The sequence below is a fragment of the Strix aluco genome, chromosome 12 (assembly GCF_031877795.1).
Source record: "Strix aluco isolate bStrAlu1 chromosome 12, bStrAlu1.hap1, whole genome shotgun sequence".
Classification (NCBI taxonomy): domain Eukaryota; kingdom Metazoa; phylum Chordata; class Aves; order Strigiformes; family Strigidae; genus Strix; species Strix aluco.
The window spans coordinates 7,348,094-7,363,259 of NC_133942.1; the positions used below are offsets into that span (position 1 = coordinate 7,348,094).

The following is a 15,166-nucleotide window of genomic DNA, read 5'->3' on the forward strand; positions in this document are numbered from 1 at the left end:
GTGAAATACTTAGTTGTTCAAAGAATGAACTTTTGAGTCAGCAAAGGTGAGAGCTGTAACACTGAGTGGGAGTGAAGCCGTTGGAAGTTGCCTCTGTTGCAAGTGAGAAGGTAGGAGAAAAGTGGCTCCCCTCAGCTTTATCTTTTTATGGCCCAAACAAGTAAAGTCTGTCAGTAAACAAGTAAAGTCTCTGATCAGGCCTGAGGTGCTTGGGTGTGATGACAATATTAGTCATGATCACAATGTTATTCGTCCTGTAGATACAGCTGGGTTTTGTACTTGAGTGTCTCAACAAGGAAAGTTTGGGCATTCTTCAGAGACGTAGCAGGTAAGACAGTAGAGGTGTCTCCTCGTCTTGTCTGGTTCTGCTGAATCACAGTGCCAGCAGTCACAGGATACAGAAATTGTTCCTCAACAACTCTCCCAAGGAGAGAGGACAGAAAGAAGGAAAGAAGCAGAGCTCTGGGTTTGAGAGAGCAGCCTGCAGCTCCACGAAAAACCTTGCAATTCGCTTGCTCTCCAGCACTTTGTGTTGCCCTAGGAGGTGTTCCCTGACAGCACAGTGCTAGCCAACAGCAGTGAAACTCCACGCTGACTTCAGCAGAGGGTAAAAGTGTTTCAGTCCTAACCAAAGCACTGCTGGGTTTTCTATTAAAAACACCCCAAAACAGCTGTGAGTTATGCCCAATAAGTTTAATAATTGATGAAACCATAGCAAGTGACAACTACAAAATACAAAGCAGACACAAAAAATGATGGCATAAAAGTGGAAAGGAATAGTGTCTGCGATGAAAAATGAAAGCAAAATACACTTAACAGAGGATATGGGTTCAGATATAACACACATGGTCACATACAACACCGCATTAGTAACAGCACACACAGATACTAATTATACTGGGGATTTTCACAGTTCTCCACTTCATCCCAGATGACAAGTAAATTGATGTTTTTACTCTCTTACATAAATTCTTGTGCACACAACATCATCAGCACCAAAGGTCTGGAAAAGAAATAGAAATCAATCAGAAGAGATGGAACCAGCAAACATTTAACACCATTTTTTACTGTTATTTTTACTATAGCAGCTAGTTCTACAGCAGACATTTTCCTCTGTCTTTTGACAAATGCGAGTAAAGAAAGGAGTCATTTTGGAAGAGGAACATGATATAAGTGACCTTTTTTTCCAAGGCACGATGATTTTTGTCAGAATGATAAACAACACAGAAATTCCCTTTTTCTATAGTTTCTTGGCATGCATTTATAAATAAACTTGCGAAAAGAAAAAGAATTGGGAATGTACTGTTGTTATATTTAGAAACAGCTGCAGCACTTTGAACTGGAAATGCTGAGGGTGGAATTCAGATGGCATGTCAAAGGTATTCTTTGATATTTGCAGGTATAAATCAGAGCAGTTCAAATGAAGTCAGTGGAGCAATGCTGAGGACCAGAAGAATGCATACCTAAAACCTGTAAACATAATGCTGCTGCAAGGTGTTGACACACCATGCCAGGATACCAAAAGCCTCTCTCCCAAGCTGTAATGTGGACAGTGTCAATTACAACCTTCTTTTGGGATCCTGTGACCTTAACCAGTGAATTTGTTAACTATGATAAGGGTCTGAAATGCTGACACATAACGGAGATCAAACTCATTTCACATGACTAAACATCTATGAGATCTCACAATTTTGATCACTACACATCTGAAAGTCGCTGACTTACTACAGACTATGTCCCATTATCATCCCATTTCTTATACCAGATTCGGTACCTCAGAGTACCTTGATTTTCCAGATACTTAGAGGTGGTGTTATATGATGGTGTACCACTGACTGCGGTTTTTAAATCACTCTGTAGCTCTGCACTTAGAAGGCAATTCTACCACAGCAGTATTGCAGTACAGATTATCAGGACATTTAGGCAGGACAGTGATTGTGGCAGCTGTCTGAGAAAGCCACCTAAACCCCAAAGTGTTTGTGTGTAATTTCAGGTCTGGCAGGCTAAAATCTAAGCAAGCAATTAAACATGAAGGAAATAATGGGTGCAAGAGTGAGGAAATACTGACTGCAAAAAACTTCATGTTCAGCTACACTGACAGACAATTTCGAGCTCACCACTAACAAGTTGTGAGGTGGGATGTTTGGCTGTTAATAACTGCCAAGGTCTCACTGAAAAATATAATGAATACCTACCCCAGTGTGTTAGGAAAATTCAGCTGGACTTAATTTGATTTAATGCTTTCTACACCTGTTTTGGCCACGCGTCTTTGAAAGAATTTGGCTTTAAAACTGATTCTGGCTTACGTTTTGTTCACTTTATTGAGGAGAAGTCTGTTAGACATTTTGAGATATAGGCTTTGGTTTTATGCATATAAATTGATTATCATATCAATCTTTATATAAATTTTTAGCTTGAAAATGAATGTTAAAGGATGCAGATAGTTCTCTATTGCCCACAGCACCAGCTGCAAATACCCTTGCTATGGCTTCCTTCAACACTTCCAAAATTATACACAAAGGCAAAATTATTTTGGCAGGAGCTTTGCCAGAGGAAGCAAGTCAGAGTCAAGATCATCTAGGGCTTGAGGTTGTCTGTGGAGACTGGAAGGTCACCATGACAGTGATTGTCTTTCTGTGGTACATTCAGGCACTTCTAAGTACAATGAAGTTTGGGTCCCCCGCTGCTATTTCAACACAAATCATAAATAATAGTACAACCGTCTTTGTGTAGTGTTCTTCAAGAGCTGGCACAGCCCCAGTCTGACAATTGGAGCTGCACAGCTATGCAGTCACATCTTGTGATGTGCGTGGGTGCCACACCAGCCAGTTCTAATGAGAAAGGCTGCAGCAGCAGTTTGCCAAAACTCTTGTAACCTCCCTAGTAAATTTATGTCTATTCCTCCAGGGAAACTGAGACAAACTCCTTCCCCTAAACCTGTGCGACAGCAGTTCTTCTCACAACAGATCAGCAGCTGTATTGAGAGGGAACGCTGCAGGGAAGAGTAGATTGAAATCAATGTGATCCATACTGCAAGTCTGTAGGTCTGAGTGTCTAAAATTCTGGTGTCTGCTCCTGAGACTGTGCTCCTAGGCAGAGCCTGCTCCTGACATCAGTGTAGTCTGATTGGCAGCTTCCTTGCAAGACCCACAGGAGGCAGTGTGAAAATAAAGATAAAAATTTGTGGAGGAAGAAAAACGAAATAATAACTTTCTGGGAAAGCTCAGTAATATGGGTGCCTCCAGAATGCACTGCAGAGACAGCAAGTCCACTGTGTGTACACACAGACTGGCTGTTGTACACTCACAGAGTCACAACTTGACACGCTTGCGAAAAAGCGCAATTGCTGTTTGTTTTGTACTTCCAACATCCAGCTCCAGCTGGACTGCTGGACTCCTGAAAATCTCAGGCAAAGGACTGCATTCAAATTGCTCTGTGCAAGTGCAGAAAACATGGACATACCTGGGGAACACAAACACACAGTAGTCTTAATCAGTTGCTACACACAAGGATTATCATTCTCTGCAACACACCAGTCTCACAGTCTGGAAAACCACTATAATTTAACACAATCATATCTTTAAATCTAGATTGTAAAGAGATAAAATTCATGCAAAGTCCAATTACAATTACACTGGAGTACTATGTAGCCAATGGGCACTTCTCAAATAGCCAGGCATCCTTTCCTTGAAGACCCAGCTTAAGTTATGTGGCCTCTGACCTGTTTCAGGAATAAGCTGCATTTTTTAGCACTTAGATTTTACACCTTATACCCATTCAGATGATTAGCAACCTAATTCCATACTGAAGCACAGAAATAAATGGCTTTGATTGTCATGGTTATGTACATGGTTTAAATGTGGACTTATGTAAAAGCTGTTTCCCTATCTTACTAGCACTGTTGGTATAACTCCACTAAATGTTGCTAAACAAAGCAAAGAGAAACATGTTCAAACTTGCTGCATTCCTTTTCTTGTGGTTCCTCACAGAAACGTTTAATGTACAGCTGGGCCCAAGCTCAGGGGAAGATCCAAATCAAAAGGCTGTTACTCCTCTGTCCTTCACACTTAAATCCTTGTATTCAGGAGTAGGATGAAGCAGTTTAGTGTCTATGACTCTAATTCTAGATTGGAAAGGTGATAGTTCCTGTCAGAACAAGCAGACTTTATAGATTTCCATGATCCAAAGGAGTAGAACTGCCTAATAAAAAGAAAGAGAGCAAGCAATCCTAGCTATTTGGTGGTGAAGTTTCACCAGAGCAACTAAAAATGTGCAACACTACCAAACTGCAATTCAAATCTAATGAGAAGATGCAGGATTTTCAAACGCCACCTTCTCACCAGTTTGCAAAGGTCCCACTTATCTTACAAAATGCTACAAGATAGGGCTTCTGTCTAAATCTAAAATAGGATTTTAAATGTGCAATGACTGCAAATTACAGAATTGCTTTCTTCACTTAGCTTGTCGTAATCTGTAGCTAAGAGTCCAAAGCACACTGCAAACAAAGCCCTGCGCAGGGGGATAATCCAATAAATTGACCTCTCTCGGTTCACTCAAAATCTGATGAACACTGACATCATTAGAGATTAAAAGAGAATTACAGGGCAGTAATATATTATTGTATGAGTAAATCTGCTTTTTGAAGGCCTTCTTTATAAACATTTGCTGAGGAGCCTTTGTGATAAGTGGAGCACACAGTGTAATTAGGCAGACTGTCATTGAAACAATCACCTGGGAAAGATCACTTCTGCCAGTGTATGCAAAAATCCCCTGTTATCTGCTTATGACTGACCAGCCTGCAGAGGCAACTCACAAAAGGAAGACAGAATACATCAGCAAACAAATGAAGAGAAGCTATTACTTAAATGAATCCTGAGAAAAGGTTTTGTCCACATGCAAACTTCCATGTTACCCAGAATAAAGATATAAATATTCACAATAAAGGCATATTGCATTTCTCCTTCCTCCTCCTGACTCCCATAATGTTTTATGAAAGACGTTGATCATTATGGGGCCACAGCCACAGAAGGTGCAGCCATCACTTTCAAACTTGGATATTAACAGCAAATCACCCAATATACAACCATGCTTTCTGCAGGATATCAATCGACAGAACCATGCAAAATCAGGTAATTTATCAAGGTGCCTAAATGTTTGTATCTGTGTTTGAGAACTGCTATATTATACAGTTTCCTCAGAGTCATGCAGCATGTAAGAACATGAGACAATGGTATCTCCCAGTAGCAGTCCTGAAGGCCAGTACACGGCTCACATTTAAGCTACATACAGGATCAGATGCATCCAAGATGCAAATGGCTTTGCCTTCTTCCTCTGCTTCCTCTGCTTATGTGTTTGGTATGTGACCCAGACCAGGCTGTACTAGTGGCTGCATATCCCTATGCCCCCTTGTAAATCTGCTCGTGGTGAGTAGTAAATTAAAGCATTAGGTCCATGCAACACATACGTATGTATTATTACAGGCTTCAGAACTTCTAGCAAGGCTGTTTTAACAAGGTCAGCAGCAAAACCCCCCACTGACCTCACTATGAGTAGACACTTCTTTTGATATCTGATTTTGTTTAAGATCACTCTTCAAAAACTATAGAAAAGTTCAACACTTAGGTAGTTTTAACATTGTTCAACACAAGGCTTAGGCACATCACAAATCTCAGCATTTGGCTGCAAAGTATCTTTCCAAATCTGCATTGACCCTTCTTACCTACTATGTTTAATTTTTAGAAGCCAGCAATATAATTTAAAAAATGTTCACTCACTCATCTAGGCTCCACAGTTCAGCAGTTTTAATCAACTACACCATGATTTTTCTGGGGAGGGAATGTAGAATAGAAACCATGCTTGAAACCCCCCTAATGTTCTGATCTTTGACCCTTGCTATAATTGATTCTGAGAACCCCTGTGTGATACATGAACTGTGTAAAATGTGGTCTGAGGCTGTTTTTAAAGCCCCTCTTCAGTAATCATCCACTTTAAAATGTTTGTGTGTTACAGATTAAACTAAAATCTATAGAGGCATGAGCAGCCATGAAAGCAGCAATACAGATAAAGTTTGAAAATAAATGTTTCTCATTTGAATAGCTAACATTTGGAAGCAGCGTCCTTTAACTTTGTAAAGAGCAGACCTTTTGTTCTTCTGACTTACATAAGTGATTGATAGCTCATTAATGTCCCTGACAAAAACACACAGCAACAGCAAAAACATTCTAGAGTATAAAAGAAAAGGGAAGAAAAAGCATATTCAAAGAGACTTAATCCCAGGTCTTAATTTTCAGACAAGGAAATTTTTTTTTGGTGTTATATTCTGATATTGATTGCTCAAGTGCTAATCCAAGTATAGTTTATGAATGTCGAGTTGTAAATACAGATATTCTGACTCTGTATGCATTACAGTCCTAAAGTACAATACAATACAATCAAATCTAAAGATACAGTCAAGACAAACAAATGTGGACTTTGATGGGGTTCTATCCTTTTCATCCTCCCTTGCTTGCATATTCCATGTAATATTTTTATCTACATTGTTCAGTACTTCTAAAAATGCAGCACTGAAATCCTAGAAAGTGTATCAGATGAGATTAGAATAAACAGCACTGATGAAAGTAGTTGCAATGTTCTAACACATTCACAGCACCTTTTTTATAAAGCAGAGCTTGATCCCTCTTCCCTTACTCAGATGAAAGGACTCTTTTTTCCAACAGGACTTCAGACCTACATCTGCCATTGTATGAGCCAAATATTATTTAAGCTACTATTAAGAACAATCTCATTCTCCATGCTGCAGAGAGCTAAGGAGAACTGTGGTGGTTTGACCTTGGCTAAATTCCGGCTCAGCCAGACCCAGTACAAGAACTAAAGGCAAACTTAACTGGTACCTGAAGGTAAAGAAAACCTTTGCTAACTAGTTTGTTCCCAGCATCTGTGTACCAGAGGACGTGATGTGACATGGAAGACCATCTTATTGCTCCAAGGGAGTATCTTTGAAGAACATAAGGAATTCTTCTGCTAGGATGCAAGAAAGATTGATAATTATACAGTAATATGGTTTCTATTTTAGCTCTGTGGTAGTCATGACAATTCAACACTGATTTTTTTTTTTTTATTGTACATGATAATAAATGCATTTTATTTAACATGCTGTGTTGGGGAGAAAAATATATTCTTCCACTAGGAAAATGTTATACTCAAATGGACCCCCTAAGCAATGCAGCATATTAGATCAAAATTATGTGGCAAAGCTCCAACATTTATGAAGCCAGTATTAGCAGAGTAAAACTCATTCCTTACCCCCTGCCTGTTGCCCCAAGCCTTTTTTCCATTCATGCCTCAGTCTAACACAGTTTAGATTCCTTCTTGCAACTTCTTCCAAATGCAGTATGAGTTTCCTTGATTCCTTCTGCAAATGCATGTAATAGCTAAGAAGGAGACTCAAGACTTCTTGAAAGATTTCTTTGGACAGAGAAACAGGAGCAAACACTGTGAGAATAAGTATCAGCCTTACAGAGTTCCTAAACTGCTACATCACAGGCTCTGCCCCATAAAGACAGCTTCCCATCTGCAGACATCTAGAAGTTCACAAGTATGTGGTTTCCTTCTGCTTATTTAAGGCGCTCTGCCAGAATTGAAATAGAGAAAGCTTACCAAAGCACATCAGAAAGAGTAAAGGAACAGAAAATATTTCTTAGGTAAGTAGGGAGGTTTAAGAAGTGTGAAGATGGAATTGTTAAATGTTTGTTTTGAAGTCACATGGGCAGCAAAACTGAATGAGAACGAATTTCACGTCCTAAAGGACCCTAACAATGGTGGGAGGATGGAAGAAGAAAGAAAGAAGACAAACAAAGATCTTTTCTTCTCACTGTGATCTTAGTTTTGAAGAAGTAAGATGTAAGTGGGGGTTTGCAGACTCAGATCCAAGGAAAATTTCCAAGCATAAGATAAAATAATCTTGGTTGAATCTTTCTTCACTGGAGTGATGAAAAACCCAAACACAGTTGAGAGACAACAGATCAAAAGAGATCACAGGGTCTTCTCACTAAGAGCTCCTATTCCTACTTTGTTCCCTGTTTTAGTTAAGGAACACACCTCAGCCAATCCCTTCAGGTAGTTTAGCTTCTAAAGGCCAAATAATGGTCTGCAGGGAATATTCTAGGCTTCTAAAATTAGGGGCCACAGACAAGAAAATGTAGCTTCCCTTACTCTCTTCTGTCTTCCTCCAAACAGTAAAACCCTTTGGTGCCTCCCAGAAGGGTTAATTTTGGCCATCTTAACTTCTCCAAAGCACCAGAAACCTCACACTCACCGCCATTACTCCTAGAAACACCTCACTGTTGAGCTTTAGGTGTGAGAAGATTTTGAACATGCTGATCCATGTATTTAAAAGATTTGTACACTCAGTCCCATCAAATGTCATGAGGGGCTTGAAAATCTTTGTCCTGAGGACCTAGTAATGATTTCCTAATATTTAAGAAAGCAAAAGAGGCCATTATGCTCCAGAAAAGAGGTAGGAGACTGGAACTGCATAGTTTAAATAGTAAAAGACAGAGAGAATGATCTGGATCACCTGGAAGCAAACACTCTGTTTTCATAATGGCCATGGTAAAATCGTACATTGCAACCAATGATCATAGTCCCAGCTTGCAGGAGAGGGGAATGGGATCAGTCTGGGGAATCAGAAACCAGGAAAATTACTTGGGATCATCATCAGCTGAGCATGAGTTCCCAAAGAAGTGTTAACAAAGTCTTTGCGTATAAATCAGAGTAATTTCAGCTAAGAGTAGGGAGATGAAGTCACCACTACATCAGATGCTAGTGTGATTTCTAGCAAAACAGTATGTGCGGTTCTGGTGTTCACAGTTTAGAAAGGAAATTGGTAAATTGGAGGGGATTATAGAAGCATTGGAAGAATGATTCAAGGAAAGCTTGCTTTATGTTGAAGGGCTCACAGTCTTCCAGTGGTGTAGCTTAACAATGAGAAGGTTCTTCCAAGAAGTGACTTGATCAGTGTTGTTAAGAGAATTATTTGCAATAACAAACTTTAGGCATATTATTTAGGTTCTTTTACACACAATATGTAATGACTGGAAGTTGAATCTAGACATATACAGATTAGAAATAATGTGTATATTTTAGTGGCAAGGAAATTAATTAAAACAATTTACCAAAAGTTGTGATTGAGTTCCTATAAATGGAAATATTTTAATAAGAAGGTTTTTCTAATTTATATCCTAATTTGAAAAATAATTAATTCAGAAAAGCTCAACAGACTGTATTATACAAGAAAAAAGATTAGATGGCTTTATAATCTTTGAATTGCTCTGGTTTCTTAACCAACCTCATTCTTCTTCCCCAGCAGGGTAAGTTCACACTGCTGATTGCAGGAGGCAATTGCATTATGACTGGCTTTCTTGCTTTGCTTGGAGCCGTTCACTGTGTTTAACAGCTGCCTCACTACTTTGTTGCTTAAATAATAAACTACAGAAATATATTGTTAGAAAGCTGGAAAAATTATAGTCGAGAATGTATTTTGTCCACTGCATTATATATAAAGATGTGAAGCAGAGATCAAAGCACTTTGCCTCCTAAAGTTTTTTGATAATATAAGGAATTCCAGTGGTTGAATCAAAAGAAATTATCCAGAATTGGAGTATTCATTCAACAGAAACCAGTGTGATTTCACTAACAGCATACACCTCCTCATAAGGGGTGGGTGAACATTCCAAGATGTCTGGAATAATATTAACACCTTAAAAACTTTTTGTTTATATTTGGTTAGGTTTGGGTCCCGTTTTTGTTTCAGATGCAATCTTAAAAATAGAGCTCCAACTGCTTTAGAGAAACATTGGGGAGGCTGCTTGTTTTTTAAAGTGCAAAGGTTTAGTTAGTGTGATAGTCTGAAATAAAACCTCCCTGCTTTGATGTTTTCTTACCCGTCACTCCAGCAGCCTGTCTTCCATGCCCAAACTGATGAGGCGTAACAGTCTAATCAACTATTTATCCGGAATTCACTAGCAAGAACATGTGCAATAAAATGATTCTGAACTCAGGCTGAACTGTGCTACTTTTAACTCAGAGAAGCTATGTCTTTATCCAGTTCTGGATATTGTTTCATTAACATAGAGGGACTACTGAAGAAAACTCAACTCTAACAGAAATAAGTACAATATAAATAAATAAACTGCACATGATTCATGGCGTAAATGATGAGGCAGTTGCAGAGGTGCTGCTCAGCACCCTGGCTACAGCAACCCTGCTGCCATATGGAAGGTCACACAGGACTGGGGGGATGTTGGCTGACAGCAATGTTCAGTGTATTTCTGAGAAACTCATGAAGGCAGTTCTGAACTGGATTCAGAGATGATCAAGGAATTGAGGAAAGTGGCAGAGATGGTGGAGGAATTATATGTTCTTCATAAACAGAATGAGATTAGAGCATGCTAACAACATGCCACATATTTCCTGCTATACAGCACGTGGTTGTCAATAAGAAGCAACATATTATGCACATGCCTAAAAAAAAGAAGGTTCTCTAGAGATGAAGTCAAATGCCTTGATCTCCCTTTCACCAGAGAAAATCTGCACTAAATCAAGCAAATTCTTTGGTGGTGGTGTGAATTTACAGAGCAGAAGTGGCTGACTTGTGATTATTCTACCAGTAAAAGTATGGCAAAAGTTATAGCAATGAAATGCAAGTGAGAACCTGCATATATCTTCATTTGTCCTTAAAAAAAAACATTTAAAAAGAAAGCAAAACCAGTGATGTATGAATTTTACTGCAGAGGATTATGAAAATGGTAGTTTTCCAGATGGATTTAAGTAAGGCAAAATAGTAAGTCATACTACATGGTAACAAAAAAACTGTTAATATGGTGCATGTATTGGGTGGGTTCAAGGTTCTTACCAAAATCAGCTCATCATTAGCTAATTCTCGAGTCCAGTATGTTTTGGGGCCATCTCCCTCAACAAGAGTTTGTTTGCAATAGATCTTGTTTTCATTCTCCCAAGTGGCCAAACTCTGCAGGCAAGAAAACCATTAGGAATAACATTAATTATATTCTCCAGCAGCATGAGGCAGAGAGACAACAATGAGCAGTAGTGAGAATAATTGCTGCAGTAAAGGAGCAACACATAGATAACGGCAAAGGGAAAAGGACATCAGTGAAGAGTGGTGAAGTCAAAATTAAGGTGTGAGGGGGCATTTTGGAAACAGGTATATATTCATAACAAAGTAACTGTAAATATGGCTTTTCAGTGTAAATCCACATTTGTTTACAAATTAAAAAGCCACCCAGTTTTCATAAAATGCTTGATGTTAAAAAGTGTAATTTAGAAGTTGATAGTGTAGTGTCTACATTCCCAAGCATCTTTGTACACATGTGGGGTTTGATCTGACATCTTATTTATCACTAGAGTCCCCTTAGTGTAAAAGCATAAAGAATTGTATGTATCATGTTGTGGTCATAAATAATGCAGTATTTGTCACTTACAACCTTTCATGCGATATGGCACTGTGCCAAGTTAACTGTAAATTAAACACTGTGCTAACAAACTAGAATAAATCACAACTAAATTAAAGAAACTTTGTTAGAATTCTAGTGTTTATTATACTACTTTTTCAAGGTTGTGGATCTGGAGATTGAAATACCCTTGGACATTTTTCCAAGCATTTCAATAATGACTATGAAACCACTGAAAAATTAAAAAAAAAAAAAACAACATAGGATTTTGTTTAGCTTTCACAAACAGGCAAGCCCTGACTCTGTTGCTTTTCATTCTATCACTGAACTATTATTCTACAGTGCAATGGAACAGCTGTGCAGAAGGATGCTCTGTAATGAATGTGCAAGTAATCGCTTGATAACTAGCACATGGGAGACATTCATTAGTCTGTGATTATATACATACACATATATATGTGTCTGTGTGCATATGTGTGCATAAATTCAAGTTAACACTTCCCAGACTTTCCAAGGGAAAAACACTTTACTTTGATTTAAAATTAGCTGTTTACTTTATAAATATTTTTTCAAAACAATAGTTTTTTTAAGCCAACAAGCCATCTTAAATGACAGTTATAGAAGCTATGCCTTGCAGTACATCTACATATGACTTGCTCTTTGTCTGTATGAACAATGGATCAAGTTAGTTGGCAGAACAAAACCCTCCACCCCATAAAGTGTATCAAAATCTATCACCAGTCAGCAATTTTGCCAGATATTGTAAATTACATTCTGAAGTATTATTTTATTATCTGTCAGTTTCTGCTCCGTGGCCACATCTTGTTTATATACACACAGCCGTACAACTTATTCCTGAGAGTGGACTATAAATAATTTCACAACACACGGAAAAAATTTACTACTTCAGAAAACACATTTCTTTCAGATTTTTCCAACTTTCATAGCTTACAGCCGTAATTATTGTTTTTCCATCTGCAGCAATAAATCCTTCTCTAGAAAGTGGGTCACATTTATTGTATATGCATTATGCATGAAGACACTAAAATACTACTTTTGCCGAACAAGGTAAATTAACAAAGCCAGCAACATTTCCTGGACAAACTGTTAAATATGTGATAACTCATCCTAGAGATCAAGTGGATGTTCTAAACGTTCACTGACTCCCAGAATCTGCCTCCTCTTTTCATAAATTTAAATTCACAGCAATTGCACTGGAGAGAGTAAGGTCTGAATTTTTAGTGGTGCAAATGGTCTCAGAAGCTGGCCCAAGAATTAGCAGAGATCATATTTTGGAAAGCAGATTATTTTACCATCACAGAATACTTTTAAAACTGCATCCTCATTTGGGACTACATTCTGATACTCTATTCATACTTCTTTTTTAAGTGTTTTATATATACTTCTAAGTGTGAGAGTAAAGTGCCTGAGGAAAGGATAATTAACCCATGCCTTTGATAACTTTTTTCAAACGGCATCTATGATCACAGCCCAATACCCCAGATCCCATGTATCTACACCAGTGAGAAGATGGTGTGGGATGCTACTGACTTAAAGCCCCCTCCACAGCCCTAGAAGTGGTTACAAAGGTAGAGAAGCGAGGGGCTCACACACAGAATCAAGCCCAAAACACTCCAGTGAACGCCCTCAAATGCACTTCTGCACAAGGAGATGGTGTAATTATGGCTGGTATAACACTAGCTGAAAGTCTGTCTTACACTGTTAAAGACTTATCTGATCAGCAAACGGGAGACATGCACTTGCAAGGGAATGAAAGAGGATTTCGGCCCCAAACTACCAACAGTCCGCGGTCCTGCTTGTGAACTCAGCTGATTCAGTTTAGGACAAAAGTTATGTCAGGTTTGTGCGTTAAATCCTGACTCTTGAGGTCTCTCTCGCTCCACTGTTCCCCGTGTTCCCATCAGGGACAGAGGCTGGGAGAGCTTTCACTGCAGCTGAGGTCTCCAGGGGAGAGGGAAGCAGAAAAAGCTGGAAAAAACCCTGCCAGCCAAGGAGCTGGCAAGCAGGTACTCGAACTCTGCCTTTGTGACCTGCCATGCTCCGTTGCCTTCAGATTCCAGCTTTACCCTGCAAGACGGAGAATGCTGGACAAGGAACAAAAGGAGTGGTGACCATCAAGAACCCCCAGAGTGTTTCTGGAAAGAAGAGGGTGGAGGGCAGCAATGCCACTGACTGGGGACACTGGCACCAGATGTGTTTGTCCCATCTAAAAAGAACTTGGTAACACACACACACACACACACACACACACGCCCCAGCTCTCCTCCTACCCTGCACTTTCGTCCATCCACCGTCTCCTCCTCAAAGCTCTCCCCGATTTTGAAGTTGATCTCAGTGGTGCGGACAGTGGTGGAAGTTTTAATGTAGAACTGGTCCCCGTCCTGGCGGATCTCCACGTGGGGTTTGGAGGCGGCAGCCACCGCCACCTTCCTGAGCATGGCATTGACACCTGGGCGAAGCGGAGAGGAAGCAGAGCCTGAAGTCGCCAGCCGGCTCCCGGGCTGAGCTCGCCCAGCACCACCAGCAGCTCGGGGGAGGCGGGGGGGCGCGAGGCCGGCGGCGGCGCGGCCGCGGGGCACCGCGCGTAGCCCCGCCACAGAGCTCGGCACAGCGCGGCGCGGAGCCGCGGCCCCCCGGCAGCTCTGCACGGCCGGCGAGCGCGCGGCGGTGCAGGGATCCCCGTGGCAGAGCGTGGCGGGAGCCGCCGGGCCAGCGGCAGCCCGGATCCCCGGGGCAGGACCCCCGGCGGCCGCAGGTGAGGCTCCCACCGTGCCGTGCCTGCGATCGCCCCACCCCGGGCAGGGCTCCCGGCGTTCCCCCGCGCCGGCCGAGCCTCTCCTGCCCGCGGTCGGTGCTCGGAGCTCTGCCGGGTGCCTGGCCCGGGAGGGCACCGGAGCGCGGCTTCGGCTGCAGCCCCCCCCGCTCCCCGCCCCGTGCCCCCCTCCCGCGGGACGCAGCCCCGGGTTGCCCGCGGCCCGTCGCCGGGCTGCCCCGCGCCTCACCCAGCGCCTTGAGGAGCTCGTCGAAATTCTCGCTGCTCCTCATCTTCCAAGTGCCGGCGAAGTTGGGCATGGCGGGGCGGGCGCTGCGGACGGCGGCGGGGACGCGGCGCTGCTGCTCTCTCTCCGGCTCAGGCACCTTGTGAGCGGGGCGGACCGCGGCGGCGGCTGGGAGGGAGAGCGGGTCACACCCACCCGGCCCCCCACCCCTTCCCCCGGGGCCCACACCACGCCGCCAGACAGCCGGCCCCCTCCCAGCCACGGCCCTGCCAGACAGCCGTCCATCTGTCCATCCATCCGTCCATCCATCCATCCATACGTCCATCCATACGTCCATCTGTCCGTCCATCCATCCATCCGTCCATCCATCCATCCGTCCATCTGTCCATCTGTCCGTCCGTCCATCCATCCATCCATCCATCCATCCATCCATCCATCCATCCATCCATCCATCAATCCGTCCATCCATCCATCCATCCATCCATCCATCCATCCATCTGTCCATCCATCCATCCATCCATCCATCCATCCATCCATCCATCCATCCATCCATCCATCTGTCCATCCATCCATCCATCCATCCGTCCATCCATCCATGCTTCCCATCGTCCATCCAGCACTCCCTGCCTGCCTGCCTTGCAGCCCACCAGCTGCCTCCTGGGCCTTCCCATGCAGGAG

General features: G+C 41.9%; 1 protein-coding gene across 2 annotated transcripts; it reads right to left on the minus strand.

The window, feature by feature from the left end:
• Positions 1–674: 674 nt before the first annotated feature.
• On the minus strand, positions 675–14,632 carry CRABP1 (cellular retinoic acid binding protein 1). 2 transcript variants are annotated; one of them, XM_074837361.1, is made up of 4 exons: positions 14,492–14,632; positions 13,760–13,938; positions 10,913–11,026; positions 675–1,003 (listed from the first exon to the last, which is right to left on the minus strand). In XM_074837361.1, the coding sequence occupies exons 1-4, from the start codon at positions 14,559–14,561 to the stop codon at positions 953–955; spliced, it is 414 nt and encodes a 137-aa protein (XP_074693462.1). In that variant the 5' UTR covers positions 14,562–14,632; the 3' UTR covers positions 675–952. The 2 variants fall into 2 exon arrangements, with proteins under 2 accessions (XP_074693462.1, XP_074693461.1); XM_074837360.1 differs by lacking the exon at positions 675–1,003 and adding an exon at positions 6,814–7,411.
• Between the last annotated feature and the right edge of the window lie 534 nt (positions 14,633–15,166).